Source organism: Saccostrea echinata, unplaced genomic scaffold (genome assembly GCF_033153115.1).
Source record: "Saccostrea echinata isolate AGI-Se365-2 ecotype Australia unplaced genomic scaffold, CSIRO_AGI_Sech_v1 ptg000004l, whole genome shotgun sequence".
NCBI lineage: Eukaryota > Metazoa > Mollusca > Bivalvia > Ostreida > Ostreidae > Saccostrea > Saccostrea echinata.
In genome coordinates this window covers 10,750,131-10,771,227 of record NW_026889753.1, presented here as the reverse complement: position 1 = coordinate 10,771,227, position 21,097 = coordinate 10,750,131, and the positions used below count along the sequence as shown (strand labels likewise).

The 21,097-nt window shown below is 34.3% G+C and overlaps 1 protein-coding gene across 1 annotated transcript; it reads right to left on the bottom strand.

Moving 5' to 3' along the window:
- Window positions 1-1,829: 1,829 nt before the first annotated feature.
- Window positions 1,830-17,095, bottom strand: LOC133179321 (collagen alpha-3(VI) chain-like). Its single transcript, XM_061314103.1, has 10 exons — window positions 17,080-17,095; window positions 15,555-15,995; window positions 13,134-13,304; window positions 12,600-13,028; window positions 9,333-9,500; window positions 8,327-8,728; window positions 8,053-8,214; window positions 6,918-7,361; window positions 5,586-5,765; window positions 1,830-1,942 (listed from the first exon to the last, which is right to left on the bottom strand). Exons 1-10 carry the CDS (start codon window positions 17,093-17,095, stop codon window positions 1,830-1,832), a joined length of 2,526 nt encoding a protein of 841 aa, XP_061170087.1.
- Between the last annotated feature and the right edge of the window lie 4,002 nt (window positions 17,096-21,097).

The window sequence follows — 21,097 nt, the reverse complement described above, 5'->3', positions numbered from 1 at the left end:
TCTTTTATATCACATGATACAGTGAAGAAAAAGTAGTCTATCATAGAACGCAAACATCTCTTCAATGAGCATGTTTCATAATTTTGTTTGTCGGATGCTCTCTTAATGTTGATTTTCAAATTTTGTTATTGATTACAGAGAGGAAAACCAAGTATTCATGACCTGTGTATTTATTAATTTTTCTGTGCTTTGATTTAAACAATATGACATAAGATACATGCAAGTGACCCTGAACTGAGACAACACGTAATAGGCGACTTGCAGGTAGGAATTCAAGCTATGTAACTTAATATAGTGATTGAACAACTTCACTGTATGAAGTTAATTCAGATTATGTAACTAAATTTTATGAATGATGTTGACAAAAAAATTCCAACCCGATTGCACACAACTCAACATTTATACTTGGGAAAAGTAAAATACTGTATGTTATATTTTATTATCACCTCGCTAAATTAAATTTATGTGATTCGAATACGAGAAGATAAAACAATAGGTGAATTTGATATATAATATACATAAATCAAAGCAGCATTCGAAAGCGATCGGTGCAAATTACATCACTTCCGTTACGCACACAAGGACAAATTAACCCACCCACACACTCACAAGCGTATATCCCCTCCAACTCCAATGCAGGGGGATAACAAGGTTAACTATATAGGTTGACTAGCTTACCTTCTATTGAAACTTCCTAAAACCAAAACAAAAAATTAAGTACCGGTAAGCTGTATGATTGAAATTCATGTCAGAGCATACTAGAAAACTTAAACGAATATATTTATATATTTTTTTTTTCTTTTAACACAACGATAATTGCAACATGTAAATAAAAGCAAATAAAATCAAAATACACCAGGCTTAAGAAGGGAAACTTTTTCTTTTTTTAAATGGGAATGCAGGCAATTGCTACGCGCAGTTCTGGAGAAATGCAATGTGGCATTGTTGCAGAAACTCTTAATCTAAACAGAAAAAAAATGAATAATATGTATTGCTGATACCTGCAGGATATTTCTCTTGTAGAAACCTTACAGTACCAACGAGCGCTAAAATGTTATTGCGGATTTACCTACCTCGGTTTCTATCCACAGTTTCATATATATGTTCATGTAATACACCAGGTCCTTCGATATGGTCATAATAAGAAAATGCCGTCGGTCTAAAAAAAAATCAAAATTTTCCATTTAGTTGTTTGCTTCACATACTAAATAACCATAAGATGTATTTATTTTCTTACATGGTTTAAAACTGTATGTAGTGCTATGCAGTGATTATTTTATTTAAGAAAAACCTCATTAAAAAAAACATTCAATTGTCAATAGATGTACAAACTGCGTACACTTCTTTCAATTGAAATAGGTTTTTCCACAAATGTTCAACTGGAACCGATTTAAGTTTTATTTTACAAGACCTTTAAACTATTTAAATGAATAGAATCACGATTTCATTTTTTTTATTTGGCCAATACCTTTGCCATATTTATAGAAATTTAAAATTAGGAAATTTTATAATTAAAAAAGTGATATTTACTTTGAGGGTTTAACAAAAAATGCAACTAACAATAAAAGGCAACGTGTTGAATACTTCTAATAAGATAACCGAGTAACATTATCACCAAGGTTTTAAATTATTATACTCATTATTATGTTTTTTTTATTATTTTGTAGTAGTAGTAGTTACTTTAGTCGGAGAATAAGTAGTAATAGTAGTAGTAGTAGTAGTAGAAATAGTAGTAGTAGTAGTAATAGTACTAGTAGTAGTAGTAGGTATTAGTACTAGTTGTAGTAGTAATAGTGGAAGAAGCAGTATTAGTAAAGGTAGTAATAGTATTAGTAATGGTAGTAGTAGTAGTAGTAATAGTAGTAGTAGTAGTAAGATAGGAAGTAGTAGTTGTAGTAATAGTAGTGGTAGAAAAAGAAGTAAAAGTAGTAGTAAGAATTATCTTATTTGAAATTGACGAAATAGATCATAGAGATGCTCATTACCCTTCATCGTTCCGCTTATCTGAAAAAATATGTCGGTTTTGCAAAAACTAAAGATTTCTGTTTTAATACATCTTATGGTAAGGTACGATCAAACAGATTAGTTTATAGGTCACAAGAAAATATATTTTCAATGACTACAGATTTTTGATTAAATTATGTAGAGTCAATCTGACTTAATAAAATGTTAATCTGTGATTGATTCTTAAATTAGAAAATAGTCTTTAGCAAAGCATCAAAGAAACATAATAATTTGTTATGTATGTTGAAAATAGATAGAAAAGGAACAGAATTTTTGCTTTTGTACAAGATTTGTTTACTTCAAGTAGACAAGACAAAAACATTTCCAATGAAAATTGATCCATGTGAATACAATTCAAATCTGTGAATCTATTCAATCAATGAGAAGTTTTTCTGACCAAAACAACCTGAGAAGTAGAACTGAATAGAGTGCTTCTTCTATGCTTTGTTAACTAAAGTTTCGTCATCTTGATTTTCACTTTAAAACTAGACATCATACTGAAATCAGTAAATAAAACATTTAAGTTAAACAAAGAATTTATTTTGTGACTAGGGTCTTAAAAGTCTGAAGAAGTTTTCTTCCAAGGATGAAAAATTATAAGGGCACCTTATCCCATATCTAACACCAGGTGATGGATCTGTTTTCGTGTTAGCACTGCTCTTAATTTGTATAATTGTTTAATTGGAATTTTGAGCGTCACTATCTGCAAATGTGATTCATGATTCAAAATCTCTGTATGATCCTTCTGGTAAGTTACAAATTATGGGAGTCGCCCACGTGACGCAGTGGTTAGAGCGTCTGCTCTAGAGTTGCGAAGTAAGGAGTTGATCCTTACGTCGCGGGTTCGAATCCCACTGTGGGACGTGGAGACCGGTCATTCGGAAGAGACCGTATAAACCGAGGTCCCGTGTCGCAGTAGGTGTTATTACCTAACCTACTATATAAATTGTAATTAGGCATTTTGAACTGTTTCCTGATTCATTTTAACTTTTTTGCACATCATGAAACAGTCAAAACTGTTTACCCGGTCACAGAATGAACTGTTGCATGGCTGAACTAATCCATTATGACGTCACAATTAGTTTCCAGTACTTACATCTATTATAAATTGAAGAATATTTGAAATTATCATTTGAAGAGTAATCCTAATACCCATATAAATATGTATTCAATTTAATATCATTTGAAAGAAGAGGCCAAGAATACCTTTTCTGAGGGAAATTTTGGAAAAATGTAGGCTCCTTTCACTCACTATAGATCTTTGCCTTTTAAAACGTCCGACTCATCGTGTTATATTCAAACCTTCCAGTCATCTTTTGACTTTTACTAAACAATACTTGTATACATCAATATTTATTAGGAAATGATAACACTAAGAAATAATGCAAACTTTTGTGGATGTGTCTATATCATTACTTTAAGATATTATATAGTAGGTTAGGTAATAAAACACTTATTTCATGACAACTCGGGAAACAGTCAAACTGTTGTCCCTCGATAATGGGGAAGACCTGGGAAACTGTTGCCCTCGGCCTGCGGCCTCGGGCAACAGTTTCCCAGGTCTTCCCCATTACCTCGGGACAACAGTTTGACTGTTCCCCTCGTAGTCATGAAATAAGTGTATATTATTACCTAACCTACTATATAAATTGTAATTAGGCATTTTGAACTGTTTCCTGATTCATTTTAACTTTTTTGCACATCATGAAACAGTCAAAACTGTTTACCCGGTCACAGAATGAACTGTTGCATGGCTGAACTGTTCCATTATGACGTCATAGTTAATTTCCCGTACTTTACAGCTATAATATTGAATTATATATAAATTGAAGCATTTTTATTCAATTTGAAATTATCATCTGAAAAGTAAACCTGATAACAATTTAAATATAAAATTTAATATCATTTCAAAGAAGAGGCCATGAACACCTTTTCAGGGGTAGTTTGGGAAAAATGTAGGCCCCTTTCATTCAGTATAGATCTTTGCCATAAACGTGCAATATTCAAATCTTTAAGACATCATTATGTTGTTTACTACATGTTTTTTTCAATTTATTAGTGCATGATAATATCACACCCATTAATTTTTCTGATTTTACACCAATCGGTGTGAGAATTTGATTAATATTCATCTTGTTTAGTTTGGTTTTAAAAAATAATACAAACTTTTGTCAATGTATTTTAAAAGCCATTGATTATTATGTCGATATCATTACATTAAGAAATTATATAGTAGGTTAGGTAATAAAACACTTATTTCATGACAACTCGGGAAACAGTCAAACTGTTGTCCCTCGATAATGGGGAAGACCTGGGAAACTTGCCCTTGGCCTTCGGCCTCGGGCAACAGTTTCCCAGGTCTTCCCCATTACCTCGGGACAACAGTTTGACTGTTCCCCTCGTAGTCATGAAATAAGTGTATACTGGCACGAAAAAGATCCCCCACTGTTCAATGGCCCTATGTGCCGAGTATAGGACAAAATTTGCAGCTCTCCACCGGCAAGTGGCGGCGTCTCCGTATGAGTGAAAAATTCTCGAGAGGGACGTTAAACAACATACAAACAAATTATGGGAAAGCTATTCCAACAGCTACTACAATTCAATGTGATGTTGATTTTCGCTTATGATGTTGCACTTGCACGGAGGTGAAAGTTTGTGATAGCTTTCAACACATTTCATGAAAAAAATACATGTGGAAAGTAAATATTGTGCTTTGTCTTAGGTATGACCATTTACTCCGAGATTTATAACTTTGATTCTCACTATATAGTCTGTGCAGGGGGTAAATTGGAATTTACCTTTATTTTTCAACTCACTGTTTCTTTTATACAGGAAGACAAAAATAGTAGTCCCTAATATCAGAAGTGAAATTACACTGATGATGACGATGATGCTCCAATTCACAGTAGGGCTCTTCTCGTCACTTGTACCATCTACTGTAAAAACATTATTCTATCATTTATTTACGATCATCTATCAAACATAAAGTTACAATCCTTAGATCGTAAATAATTTCTTGTAGATAAACATGACAAATTCGGAATTTTGTGGAAGACTTTTTTTTAATTCTAAACGTTACTTACAAAGAAAGACATCAGTCAACGTAAAAGAATTTGTTTTGAACATGAGAAGTAAATGAAGTTAATATCTGTGCATCGTTTACCAATTCTGCAATTTCATGACTTTAGTATGACTCAAAAATATTGAATTCGAAAAATCTGATGCAATTATTTTTTCTAAAGCACAACGTTACTAGTGCAAGATTCACCAGTTTAAATAAATGTTTTAAATTTAATTATTCAGAAACGAAGGGATTTTTCAATTCTTTTATTTGTTGTTAAAAGACAGATGAAAATAATATTTTCCACGCCTCTGATAAAAAAAAAAAATAAAATTATTAAATGTAATCAATTTCATTGTTAATTTAACAGTTTGATGTTATGTAATGACAAAAAAAAAAAAGAATATTTCTTGTTTAAAGGAATTTAAAAATTTTCAGATCTTGAATTTTTTTTTTTTTAAATTGCAGAAGAGTCTTGACGGAAATCAATTTAAGTTACAAAAGAAAAAGCTTTTCATACCAGTAGTAGTAGTAGTAGCATTAGGATTGGTAAGATTTGGAGCTTGTCCTGGACATTGAGTGATGGTTGAGATCACATAGTTGTCACACTGGTGAACGGCGAAGCTCGTAGCTTTCATGTATCTCGCTGAGAAGACGCCTCCCTGATAATCTGCATCATCTCTAGAAGAAACATTGGCAGCTGAAATACAAAAGAATTTGAATAAATGATCATTACATTGGATGCATAGGAAATTGAACGTAAAAGGTAAAGATTTAATTTTTATAAATCCAATAAAAAAAAACGCATCATAAACAGGGCATAAACAGACTGGCCCCTGGAAACATCAGAGGTGGAACCAGGTGCCAAGGAGGAGTAAACATCCCCTATCAGCCCGCCTTGCGTCCTATGCATTGATCAGGTAGACAGAGTACTATGTAGTCAAATGTAGTATTTAAACAATGACCTATCAAATTGCATAAAACATATCACACAAAACACGACCAAACAATAGATTGTATTTTCAAACAAATTATTATAACGACAGTAGAATTTCCTGAAAGCTGACGGGGTTGTTGAAATCCCTGTAACATCAATTTTTCACAAAGGATTGAAGTTGCACAAAATTAAAAGGAATTTTATTTACACCAAATCTGTCTATTAACGACCCAGTAGTATGATAGAGTGGATCACGACAATGAACATACTTTAGAAGTGCATGTAGTATTCACAAGCATTTTTTTTTTTACCTTGAACGGATTTCTACCTTGAAACTTTATTTAATCTCATCGATTCCCAATTTAATTAGGAATTTTCACAGGTGACACAGGTGACATTAACAATCAAGAATGTTTCAAGGTACGAATGTGTCGCTTGTTATAGCATCATTGAAATATTTTTAACAAAAGGTAAAGATGGTCATTTTTAATTGCATACTAGCATTATAGTTCAAACCAAAAGCATCCACTAAAAGTATGGTCGCAGTAAATTATGGTGAGTAATGCTGATAAATTTCCAAAAGCCATTTGACAAGCCTATGTTCTAATCATATAGTAAAGACTTACCTCTTAAAGATCAAAGAAAACATGCATTTCGGCACTTTCATATATGTTGAAAGTTATGTCAAAGGTCAAGTTTGAAGGTCATGAGTTGGTAATTTTTGGTATCTTACAATTCATTTTTCCAAGTAATGCAAATTCCCTACCTCAAACAGTTCTCAAGATATAAGGTTTGAAAGAAAGACAAATAGACGACTGGCAAAGTGCTCCCAAAGCTCAGCTCTGCAGACGACACAAAAAGCCAAACCGGATTAAATGAAAGCTCTACTTACGAGCTAGGAATGAAAAAAAATACCAAGTATAAAAATATCAATGGAGGAATTGTACAGCAATGATGTTCCATATTCTGTAAAATTCGATCCGTAGGAACCTCCATATGTCAGGACAACGTAATAATTCTGGGCGTCAGAGCGGTCTCCGTTTCCTTGCGTGAAAAAGTTCCATAGCGTCCATGTTATGGCTCTTTCTACATAGCGGCGATTCCGACTATAAGTCGAGTTCGAGTCTCCTTGTGTAAGAGCGTTTATAGCACTGATCAAGTCAGGTGCAGTTGAGTACTGGTTGAGTGGAAAGGCGGTTGCGGCTCCGTCCCCAAAGGTTACTATCCCTATTCTTATGGCATTGTCACCAATAAGCATTTTACTGACAAGAACTTCAAGGGCAGTTTTCATTTCCGTGAACTGAGCAGCGGTGACTGCATCCGTATCATCAATGATGAAGACTATGTCAAGTTTACAGTCTGAAATAGTTAATTATAGTAAACATTAGAATAAAAAAGATTATTGAAACTCATTTCAAAAAATCGACACCAAGATACAAAACTGAGTAATCAAAGATTTTATACAATCATTATGTCAAAATACCGTCATTTTGCAAAATTGTATCTTTTCTTATATAAACTAATATTTTAGAATCAATACAAGTGGTCACTACCATACAAAGAAAATTGGGTATATCTACAAATAACTGTTGCGATTCTAAAAAGGATAAGTGTAAAATATCAACAGAAGACAACCAATCTGTACATTTCATCAATATTTAATATTATCATTATCAATCAGTTACACTGAATCTTGTGAATATTACCTTCAGCAATCCTACTGATAAAGGTTGTTAGATTTTTTTTTGTTCGATGTACATTATTTGGCATATGCATGATATTCTAAAGACTTCTAATTGCTTTGCTTCAAAACAAAGCACAATTTCAAAACACAGCTGGCGCTTTGAATAAAACTGCAGGTCTATTGAAAACTTCAGCCATGCTTGTATTCTAATACGACAAACTTCGTTTGAGAACAAAACAGAGCAACGACCGTGATAGATAAAATGTATACACACATGCTTATATAATGAAAGAAACATGCAGCCTTTTGGACAATTGTAATATCTGAATAAGGTTAAGTAATCTGAAATAAAGGACAACTAAGTACCTTGTGTGTATTGTGGAACCTGACAACAGGTAGTGAGTTTTCCTTTCACTGTATTTTTAATGTTGATCATGTCGTTATAAGTAGCTGAGGTTGTATATTTAGAGTGGTCATTGCAGGAACCAACAGTCTCCTTATAAATTGCTGCGTAACTCGTTCCAAGATCTAAAAAGTTTTGAAAGAAAATATTATTATAGATCACCCGATCTGCAATTTAAGCATACAAAATGCAAGTTCCGTATCAAGTTTATTTAATATAGACAAAATGTTTACTTACGAACGCCAAAAATTATATTGTTCCCACTTCTTCTGATGACCCTTGCTGTTGTGACTGGGTCGCTGGAAAAAGGTCCGACGATAAAGACATAATAGTTATTAGCGTCTGAACGATCTCCGCCAGCAGCCGTGAACACATAGTCACGGGCATGAATTAATCCTTTGTCTACATAATGATAACTGCTAGACGTCTCTGAAATTCCTTCAATTGCACCTTTGACGGCCTCGGAACTCGTATAAGAAGTGAGCCCAAACTCGGTTCTTGCTCCATTATCAAATATCACAAAACCTACCCTTACGCCATCTGAAGAAATAGGTAAATCCTCCACTAACTCTGCCACAAATCTCTTTATGAAACGCAGGTTGTAATTTTCCACTATGAAAACGATGTCGAGCTTGCAAGCTAAAAAAAAAAAGACCCAATAATTCCAAACAATCTCTGTTAAGTAGACTCAAAACCCAAGATCAAATTTTATAGATCCTCAGTACTTGCATTTTGATCCTGCTAATTATACAAGAATATATCAAAGGTACTCTAATTTAAATAATGAAATAATATTGCCACTTGTGTATCAGAGAAAAGATATATCTCCACTTGGGATTGAACCCGGGATCTCTGGCATGCCAGTCCAGTGCTCTATCGTTTGAGCTAAACAGTTAACCCGTTAACCCATGTTAGTAGGATGCCGTACACTACCACATCCCCCCTCCAGAGAATGAGATATCCTCATCTCTTTGGAGTGCCGACGTCTTTGGGGCGAAGTTCCGGGGGCAATCACTTTTACCCGCAAGAGAATACTTGGGTCCCAACGCGGGCGCCAAATGTAACAGAGAGAAGTTTTGTCTCCGCTTGGGATTGAACCCGGGGTCTCTGGCATGCCAGTCCAGTGCTCTACCGATTGGGTTAACCCACTAGCCAATGCTAGTAGGATGTCGTGTATTTTACATCCACACTTGAATATTTTGCTATGGGAGGTACATTATGGCACCTTGATACTAGGCCATACCTACAGACGTAGGACCAGGAAAACCAGATGTTGGACAAACGGCAATTTTCGTTAGAACGGCGTTGAACTGTGTTGCTAGGTCTGCTGAAGAGGTCGCTTGAAAGTATCTAGCAGTACTCCCAGCGGCCGCTTTCAGATCATTGGCAAGAGACGTCGATGGAGCAATACCTAAGTTAGAATTACAACAATTAGTAGCACTCTATGTACGGATACTTTATTGTAAGGTTCTTCCAAAGATTTTTCAATGGTAAATGCATAGGACTGTGAAGGCACAGGATATGTAGGACTTCTAATCCATAGACAATATTAAAAAAACACACGCTTCCATAAACTTTTAACAATATTTTTTTTTAAATCTCCCCCAGTAAAAGCAGTTGATGAGGAAAGTGGCCCTATCTGTAAACCTAAAGATACGGACTATACTTTATAAGAATTAGGTTCATCACTTTATAATAAGGCTATCGAAACAACAAATTAAACGTTAATGGGTTGTTTCTAAAACATCAGTCAGAAAAGTCAATGAATTGAGTCTCTTTCTTGAGCTACAGAATAAACCACAAAACAAATGTACTATTTGAAGAGAAGTCTGACCACAGTGATTATGCTAGAACAAATTTGAGTAAAGAACCATCGTTTTGAGAAAACGATGCATTTTGAACCTTTTATTTGTTGTTTTTTCCCCTCACTTTTCATTCTTCGAGGAAATTACTTTGGACAGTATCTGGTATGATGGACTGAATATTTCAATTTATCTTTAAAAGAAATATTACAGATCAAACACAATACATTTGAACTTCGGCATCTATAACATCATTCCTTATATCTCGTAGAATCACGTTTGTTTTTATCTAAACAGCATTTGGGGGGGGGGGGGGATGGGGTTACTTGAATTTTCAATACGATTTGTTGAACCTACTCAAATACTTGAGAGTTAGAATATTGTTTACATTTTTTGACACGGTATTTCAATGTTTCAGAAATTTTGCCAAGGAAATCAAAGTGTATCAAAGAGGCAAACTAAATCAAAGTATCACTGTGTACTTTAGAAAACTACTGTAGATTCACTATTTTACGCGAGTATTTAAAATCGCAAAATGACTCATCATATATGTCTTATCAGGAAACATTAATCTGGGCTATTGAACAAGAGATTTAAAATGTATTTCAGTACTTGAAGAATAAAAACGACTTATTTTATAAGGTGTGTGTTGTTTCTCGCGAAATAACGCGATAATAAATCCGTCGCGTACATTCAGGAATTTAAAGTATTAGTAAAGTTTTGTAAAATTTTGTTAGGATGTAAACGAAAGGGTTTTACAATTGATCTGTGACAAAACTTGTACATGTATTCATGTAAATGTTTTCTTTAATTATTTTATATTCTTTCTGAAATTTGCACGCGTTAAATTAAGGAATAACTGTCTTATTTTTTGGATTCATGATGTGATCAATCGAGTGGCTTGCGTGATAATTTGCATAAACGCCGAAGGCGTTTATGCATAAAATTATCACGCAAGCCAATCGATTGATCATCGTCATGAATCCAAAAAATCTGACAGTTAATCCTTATATTTACATGCTCCTGATTCTGCAAATTCCAGTGCTAATAGCCCCGCTTCTGTCTCTATTTGTCACGCCCCGCACGTGATTTTTTTTAAACGCGCCTATCGATGAACCAGTAGATTTATGTAGAAATAAAGTATTTTTACAATTTGTAATTTTATCTCGGACAAAGACATTGAAAATGTAAATATTAAGAATATAAATGTTATTTTGTATTTACAATTAACAGCGTTAATGTCTACATATTTAACATAATCAAATGTGCAGCAAGCAAAGAACACATTTCAGCAAGTATTTTTTGATATTTCTATTGATGCAAAGGTTTAAACACATAGACGGCCTTACGTTGATTATAAGAAGCTAATTTCAAGTTTGGAATTGAGTTCAATATTGAATTTGATTTCCGAAGTATTTGCTATAATACATTAAATTTAATTTATATTTTAAGTATATGTCTTCGATTTTTTTAAGGAACACACATATTAGCCCTCTTTTCACCTGAAATGACATACTGCTGCAATTTGATATTTTGAACCTTGGGATAAAGAGTTATTAAAGTTTTAATTTACATAATTTCTTATCATCTGAGTAAAACCGTCATTGTTTTCAAGACAGATACAGAGGGTGATGCTAGACATATATATAACTACATGTTTTTCAATGCTTTGTAGAAATATTTGACGTGCATTTTAAGAAAGATATTAAAAAGATGAAGGAATACGGTAATACCCAGATATTTGGATCGATCGCTCACCAGCAATTTCAGTCAATCTGATTAAAATCAGATCCTCGATGCTCCTTTTTTAACGATATGACGCTTACGAGGCGTAAGCGACATATCGTTAAAAAAGGAGCATCGAGGATCTGATTTTAATCAGATTGTAAGCGACATATCGTTAAAAAAGGAGCATCGAGGATCTGATTTTAATCAGATTGTAAGCGACATATCGTTAAAAAAGGAGCATCGAGGATCTGATTTTAATCAGATTGCAATTTCAGTATCAGGGATTTTTTACTTATCCCGTAGAAACTGTGCATAATGTTCTTGATACTGTTAAATAAGGAAGTAAAATTCCAAGTTCCCAGTGACCTCCTGAGTTTTGAAACAATAAAGGACAAGGTATTGTAACGGCCGAATCTGGCCCCTTATTTGATGTAAAAATCGGAACACAGTTAAAACTGTGATAGTTTGTTGTTAAGAACTTAAAATGATGCTTGTTTTAAAACCAGTACTAATTTTGATTCAGAGCTTACATGGAGGCCACAAGAGGGTGCAGAAGTAAGACATTTTCCCGAAATTTCCTCAATTCTGGTGGAATTTCTTCAAATTTAAGATACTTTTCACTTCGGGAAACATAGAGCACAAACTTGCCTATCTGAGATTTTTATACACAAGATGCATCTGATACTTGTGTATGAAATATATAAATTTGGTAGATAGGCAAGCTTGTGCTCTATGTTTTCTAAAACAAAATGTGCTGTATAATCGATGAAAATTTGCATAAAAATGAGAAAATTCGGAAATTGACATATTTTCTGACCTTCCTGTGACCTCTGTGTATCCCATAACTTAGAACCAATACTCATTTTGTGGTAGGGGTGACAACAATTTTTCATTGATAAACTGTTGCATCATTCTAAAAGAAACCCCAAACCAGGGGCCAAAAAGAGGTCTTAGCCTATCTTGTCCTTTCTATTTCTTACCGATTCCGAAAACTTGATTTTTGGCAACTTGTCGTATATTGCCTCCGATATCTGCACCGACGTAGTTAGGAGTTGATTTACCAACAATAACAAAGTATTTATATGCTTGATATCTGTTCCCATTTGACATTTTCACAAAATCATAAAATGCAACACGTAATGCCTCGGCGAGGTTAATTCTTGAAGAAGCATTTGGTATCGATAATGACGTAATAGCAGTGTCCAGTAATGCCGCCGTAGTAAAGGCGTTAAACTTGATATTCTGGTCCACAGCGTTGTCATAAGATATCACCCCCACTTGTATATTACTGGTTGAAATTTGCATAGTCCTCACCAAATCGCCAATAACCGATACTAATTCATAGTAAATAGAAGACGTGTATGAGGAAGCCTCTATAATGAAAAGAATGTCAATTTTGCAGGTTGAAACTGAAATAAAAAAAAAACAGGAATCTAAATTCGTGTTAGAAAGCAATATTATAATGATATCATTCAATTTAAGTGAGCATAAAAAGATAAATTTTTTATCCTGACCTGAACAGACAAGTGGGTATCCCGTCCAGAACTTTCCGTAACATGTACGTTGTGTGTTCCCTGCAACCTGCTTGTATCCTGAGTTACAAGCGTAAGTGCTGACTCCATTACAGCCTGTAGAACTAGTGGGAACGTTCACGTTACTGTTTAATTCGTGTGTGCATGTAACATCTAGAGAAAAAAGAATATCAATTGAAACTTCAATACCTTACATTTTTAAAAATTTTAATGAATAAAAGGTCAGTATTCACATTAAATAGTAAAACAATAGCACATTAAAATATGTCTATAACCTCCAAAAGATAGGTAACGATGCCCGTGACTTGCTTGATCTTATTTACATGTAGTACCAAGTATTTCATTATGTGGCTAGTGATTTATCTGAGGTTCACAAGTTTTCGTATGAAAAAAGTATCATAAGTTGGACTGCATAGAAGCATAGCAGTTATGGAAAAAAGGAAGATTATCAATTCAATCGATAAAAATTTCCAATTGTTAATTAAAAATGTAAATATTAGCAAATAATTTCTAGTTTCTGGGTCTATACGGATAATTCGATTGGAGCACGTGATAAAATTGGTAAAAATATAAATGATTTCGGCATTATAACAATTACGCTGTATCCAATCTTCTTTACACCATGCAGAGAGACTCCAGAAACAAGACAACCTTTCCTTATAATCTAACCATCAACTTATATCTAGTAAATAAAAAATAATCTAGCTTTACATGTAATATTTAGTGCAATTTCCAATACTGCTATACAGAGCTGTTCTAAATAGTCTATAAAATGGTCATACAACCCATTTTTAGACTATTAAAACTTCTGGGGGAGTCCATAAAAATAAAGGAAATCGCATAAATTCATGTTGATCATATGGGTATTATTTTTTCTTTTTCTTAAAATGTACCCTCCGTAATAGACTCTCAAAATTCTACATAAACTTTTCAAACTTGCAAACTTACCACATTATGGGTATTATTTTTTCTTTTTCTTAAAATGTACCCTCCGTAATAGACTCTCAAAATTCTACATAAACTTTTCAAACTTGCAAACTTACCACATTATTAAATGTATTTACAAATCAAATAAGTCCCTGATGATTTTTTGAAGGAGTTTTAGGACAAGGTCACATCAAAGTCATTAGAGTGTCTGGGCCAAAGTCTGCATTGCCTGGAGATGTTTCAGTTTCCATATTCATTTTGCTAACCATTGTCATACCGTTCCTTGGAAAAATATTTTAATTAAAAAAAATCGTTTATATCATTTTGTTAAACTTTGACTCCCTCTGATCACCTCTATCCCACCCCTCCCCTTTCCTCCTACTGCTGACCATAATCATGACCCCAATGTTCTCAAAAAGAGAAGCTTTATTGTGCCCCCTTTCTCTGAGTCCATGATTTGAAGGAAAAAAAACTGCATTCTGGTTGCATATATCACTAAATATGACTATGCTGTTCTTGAAAACGTTTTGAAAAAATATTTTATCAGATATTCTCAAGCGAAATAAAGAATCCCTTTGTGGTCAGGAGTTAGATATGTTTCAGATAAAGAATCTACAATGCATGAGGTTGATTAAATGTAATATAATACTGATCGTGGTCTTGTGGTTCCTGAGAGAAAAAGATCGAGTTTATACAGATTTTTTCCCGATTTATTACATTTTCAACAGTGAAATATTGTGATTTATTTATTGAATAAAAGTGATATCTGTCACAGTGTAAAAGGATACCAAAAGTGATATTCTGTCACAGTGTGAAAGGATATCAAAGTAAGTAAAAATAATTTCTGGCCTGTTATAAGATAGAGACAGTAACTAAAACATCTTCATAGAGACTAAAATTGCCAATTTCTTCACAAATATGTTGCTAAAATCTATGTTGCATTTTTTTTTTAAATCTAGCATTGCTACATGTAAGCTATGACGTCTCAACCGCTCAACTATGACATCTCAGCCTTTGGCACTGTGTTAAGGAAAGACAGAGGCAGGGGAAAATCAAAGAAAATGTTATGAAAAGAAAATTCAATGCTTTGTAGTTGGATATGGAATTTATTTCACTCGTGAGACAGGATTTTTTTTATATTTTCACTCGTGCTTCGCACTCGTGAAAATATGAAAAAATCCTGTCCCACTCGTGAAATAAAATCCACATCCAATTATAAAACATTGAATTCTCTCTCTCTCTCTCTCTCTCTCTCTCTCTCTCTCTATATATATATATATATATATATATTTCCATGTTAAACTTTTATCCCCTATCTCATCAGGAATATCCTCTTGATATGCCATTGGGTTCGTTTGTGTTTAGCCAAATTCATATTACAATAAAGAATCCTAAAGATACTTATTCATAATAAAAATTCTAACTGCTATAAGCTGGTAAACCGAAGACGTGCCTTTCTTTTGCTTCTGTACGTACCGTTAGGAAACCTCCATTGACCTGAAGAACCCCATCCAGTTTTGATCAAAATGTACTTGACATCGTGTCTCGGGGAATGTGTACAACTCAATTTAACGCTACTGCCGACTGATGTACCAATTCCCATTTGGATTGTAGTCCCAGACCACGAAATCCAGAAATTGTCGTACCAAGATTGGCTCAAAAAGACTTGATAATGTTCATCACACTTAGATCCTCCATTGATCCTGAGTTCCGACTTAGTATTGCTCCATCCAGCAATGACGAATTCATAGGCTGAAGTAAGAGAAGAGCTATCCTGAGTACTCAGCAAAATGTGAAGGTCATTGTTAGCCTTTGCTCTGAAAGTAAAGGATGTCCTCCCCAAGGCAAGGAAACAACTTGTTGATAGTTTGTGGTAGGTATAGTCATTAGGGGTTGATCTGCTGATTTCAGAGTATGCTGGTGAAAATCAAATATATTACACATTTAGTGAACAGATTCCAGAACTTGAAACGATGAATTACAATTCTCTGGTGAATTCTTTTAGTAGTTATAAAGCCTTTGAAAATGTATGAATGAAAAACAAATAAAACAAAAGATTAAAAAAATCTTTGCCGGACAAAAAAACGTGAAAATATATGTTTCTCCGTTACGAAAACTGACGCAGTCAAAGAGGGCCCCGCTTAGGGCTGTCATTTGAAAATGACAACTGTCTTACCACTTAAAAATGAACAGAGTAAAGTGCGTTGAATAATGTCGTGATCAATAAGAACTGCATGGTCTGTGGATCAAGATTGGAAAAGAGTTATATTTTCTGATGAAAATCAAGTCACGTTAGGGAGAGACCGTAAAGTTTATGTCTGGAGAAAGGCATATGAAAAATGGAGACCGGGGTGCCTCGGTTAACGTTCAGTCAGTAATGGTGGATCTGTTTCGTTTTGGAGCTGTATCTGTTATTCAGGAGTGGGCATACTTACACTAATAAATCGGAATTAAACACAGTACATTACATTCTAGACGATAATCTGTGGCAAATTGTTGCCAAATACTTTAGTAACAACCCCTGGACGTTTCAGGACGATAACTGTCCAGCCCACATGTCAGCTAGGGCTAGAGCATGGAAATAAAAAATAATATCCCTTGCTTAGACTGGCCATCTCAATCACAAGACCTAAACCTCATAGAAAATGTATCGAGATCAATTAAAATTAAACTTGCAAAGGAGAAGCATAACATCAGAACAAAACAAGACCTTGTTGATTGTGAACGGAAGATCTGACCTCCCTCCTCCAGGGTATATTGAAACCTTACTTAACAGACAAATTTGCTGTAATTAGAGCTAAAGGTCATACCACCAAATACAAAGAAATTAAAAAAGTCTATAGTCAACTATATTAAGGTTAGTAGATTTTTTGTAACATTGGACTGTAGTGCTGATTACAATTGACGTCATGAAAACGTAAAACACTATTGGCATGACAAAGTATTTCTTTTAAACAAATAAGCTGGGGAGTGCCTATGGACATATTAAATGTACATGTACTTACAATAGCAGCCATATTTTAGGCAGCTAATTGATTGTGAGGGTGGGGTTTCACATCCTCCACCTGGTCTGACACAAGATCTGTATCTAACGATGTTCTGAGTCGTGCAATCACTGGGGCATGACGACCACGCCCCCCAGTTTCCCCAAATTGCTGAAAGTATATAACGTCTGATTTATGCGAGAAAAAAAGTGAAATTCAATTGATCTATTGGCACCGAAAAATATGGTATTAAATTTAATTTCAAAATATGTCGATTCCAATAACAGCTATAATAGGGTACCAATGAATGAAAACAGCGTATAGATTTAGAATGAAATATATGGAGATAACGAACAGTATTCAAGCTCAAAGTCCATTAGACAATACAAAATAGGAGCAGAGCAAACACGGACCTCCAAACATCAGAGGTGGGATCAGGTGCCATAGAGGAGTGAGCATCCCCTGCCGACCGGTCACACCCGCCGTGTGCTCCTTGTCATGATTGGGAAATAACGGAAAAATCCGTCGACAATTCAGTGTGTAAATAATGGCCTAACAATTAGTATGAAAAAGGACTTGTTAAAGAATTATGAATCAAGGTATTAATTGCTAATTCAAAAATCCTTAAAAGGATAATTATTTGTGTGGAATAAACATGTATTTCATTAAAAGAATTGAATTTTTTTCAGATTTTATATTCAACACTAATGGGGGGGGGGGGGGATAAGCATTGAATACTTTGATTGGCCATACTCAGCAATGTATATTACAAATAAAATTGGACAATGCAATCTCGCCTAATGATACAATTTTTGGTGAAATCACTTTGTAACGACTTATTCCTTGAACTCATCTACACATTTATTCGTATATAATTATCAAAAAATTACAAAATAAACCTATTTTTCTACATTGCGTTGGGTGCGATTGGATCCCCTTTGAAAAAATCAAAGTACTGATACAGTACTGAAAGACGGGGTCAAATAATAAACTTCATAATTTTATAAATTTCATTACTGCACGGGGAAATTTTCTTTTGGCTTTTTATAGCAACTTTTAATTTTTTTTATATACATTTGATAATAACATAGATGAAAAGACACTGTGAAAAATATATTTTTACGTTCTTCATTTACTCTGTAATAGATAAATCAAAAATTTCACTCGCCAAAGAACCTTAAGTTTTGAATTGTCCGAATTTCGTCTGATCCGAATTAATATGACATTTCCGGAAGTAAACAATTGATGACGCGACCACAGTCTAATATTACGCAGGCGAGTACTTTGTATACTAGTGTAGTTCTATATAATGTTTTCCACGTGTAAAATTTTCTAAATGCTTCTTTAATTTGAGGAGGAAAATCTTAGGTATCACTCTCTTTAGTTTGATCCAGCGTGTTTGTATTTTGATCAAAACAATTTCTGCACTCTTTCATTTAGCGTAGATTCAATTCATATGTTCTACACGGGCCTTCCGTTTTGAGGCCTCAACTGACAGTAAAAATAATAGATGGGGTCACGCAACCCCGTCTAAAACGAAAATATCATTTTTAAAACATGTCAAATTCATTATAAATCTGTTTAAAGTAATGTTGTCAGATTTGTATTTATTCATAATATTCGAAAAAAATTGATTTCGAGAATGGACTGGATCTCACCAAAACAGAGTACCCAGATTCTACTAGCACCCCTTTTTCCAGATTCCTGGTGACGGCCCTGACATGATAAGTTCCTAGTAAAGGAAAACAATTACGCTTACATCTGCAGCTGTAGGACCACACCAATTCTTTACTGCATCCTGAACACGGATCTCCACCAAGCCAGGAATTTGTGGCCCATATAGTACAGGTACTACCGATACGATATCCACACTGAGAATCCATTCTGGAATGGACATTATTACTACCACTGCACCAACTCCCGTAACATCGCCAAGTCGCCGACGTGATGTCGAGGTAGTTCCCTGCTGAGCATGATATGCTATATGAACTCCCCTCCTGTATTGTAATACAGTCTGCAAAATATTTCTATTCAAGACAGAAATTCAACGTTTTGAAAACATCCTTAAAGTTTGTGGGCGGCATTTTCAGATTATCTTTCTTAATATAAAAAATGTAATGCGTCAACCAGTTTAAACATTCTTACCTTATATAATGAAATTGATACACACCACCTTTTTCGAGCAGTATTTTTTCTTGCAAAAGAGAAAATCCTATCTTTGCAGACATAAAAAGATATCTTAAAAAGGGATTCCATGAAAACTGCTACCACTGCACTTTTTAATAAAAAGGCTTTATGCTTGAAATACATTGATGTATATTTTATCCCTTCTCCAAGGATTAAAACTGTGTCGAGTTTGACACACTCAGATGGAAATTAAAGGATATATAATTGAAAACATTATATGCATGGAATTTCCGAATGTTAATAAATAACAATTAATACTTCGATCATTGTCTCAACATTTTTTTCCTGGAGAAATATGGCAGGTATTCTAAGTTGAAAACTCAATTTGTACACTTTTATATGATACATTTTTCTTAAAATAAAATAAAACATTTTTAATAAATATTTAGAGCTTCCTTTAGACTCGCTCTTTTGAAGCAACCTTTATATTATTATATGGGTAAAAAAAACAAGAGGCCCAGGGCCTACATTGCTCACCTGAGCACTATGGCTAGGAAAAAGCAGAAATCACTTCAGTCTTGAAAGGTTGAAAAGTTTAAAAATAAAAGTGGCTCGGGGTGGGGGTGGGGGGGTTGATTTGAACTAACTTGACTCTATACTTCATAGAGATGCTTTTGAATTAATATGACAAATAATGGCTTTGCTGTTCTTAAGAAGAAAATTTTTATTGATATATATTTGTATAACTATGATCCCTTGTTATGGCCCCTCTATTCTCCTGGGGGGTCATGAATTGAACAAATTTGAATATACATTACCTGTGGATGCTTCCATTTAAATATGACCAATCATGGCTTTGATATTCTTGAGAAGAAGATTTTTAAAGATTTTTCATATGGTATTCCTATGTAAAATTTGATCAACTATTATGGCCCCATCCTACCCCCGGGGGTCATGATTTGAACAAACTTGAATCAACGCAATCTAAAAATGCTTCCATATAAATATGACCAATCCTGGCTTTGCTATTCTTGAGAAGAAGATTTTTAAAGATTTTTCCTATATATTCTTATGTAAATTTTTGTTTGCCCATTGTGGCACCAACCTACCCCAGGGGGTCATGATTTGAACAAACTTGAATCTACACTTCCTGAGGATGCTTCCATATAATTATGAGTAATCATTGCTTTGCTGTTATTGAGAAGAAGATTTTTAAAGATTTTTACTATATATTCCTTTGTAAACCTTTGATCGCCCATTGTAGCCCCACCCGATCCCCGGGGGTCATGATTTGAACAAACTTGAATCTACACTACCTGAAGATGCTTCTACATAAGTTTCATATTTTCAAGCACAGTGGTTCTTGAGAAGAAGATTTTAATGATGCCATTAATTTCTCACGAATTCATGATTATCCCCCCTTGGAAGAAGGCGTGGTCCTTCATTTGAACAAACTTGAATCCCCTTTACCCAAGGATACTTTGTGGCAAGTTTGGTTGAAATCGGTCCAGTGGTTCTGGAGAAGTCGAAAATGTGAAAAGTTTACAGACGGACAAGCAGACTGACGGACTATAGACAAAATGTGATGAAAAACTCACTTGAGCCTTCGGCTCAGGTGAACTAAAAACACTAAGTCACATTGTTCTGAGAATCAGCTGCCGAAAACACTATTTCAATTTTACTTTCGATTTCCATTACTGGAACTCTTCAAATTACATGCGTGTTTGGTCGTCTGACTGGGACAACCATGACGTAGCGGAGAATACAAAACATGCCGATCTCAATCCGATTTTGAATGTTACATGTAAATGTATGTGTCATTCCCATTAAAGAATAGAAGAACTAGCAGACATATGTGAGAGTGCGCAGCCCTGAATTTATTATCCATTGATAAAATTACGACGTTTT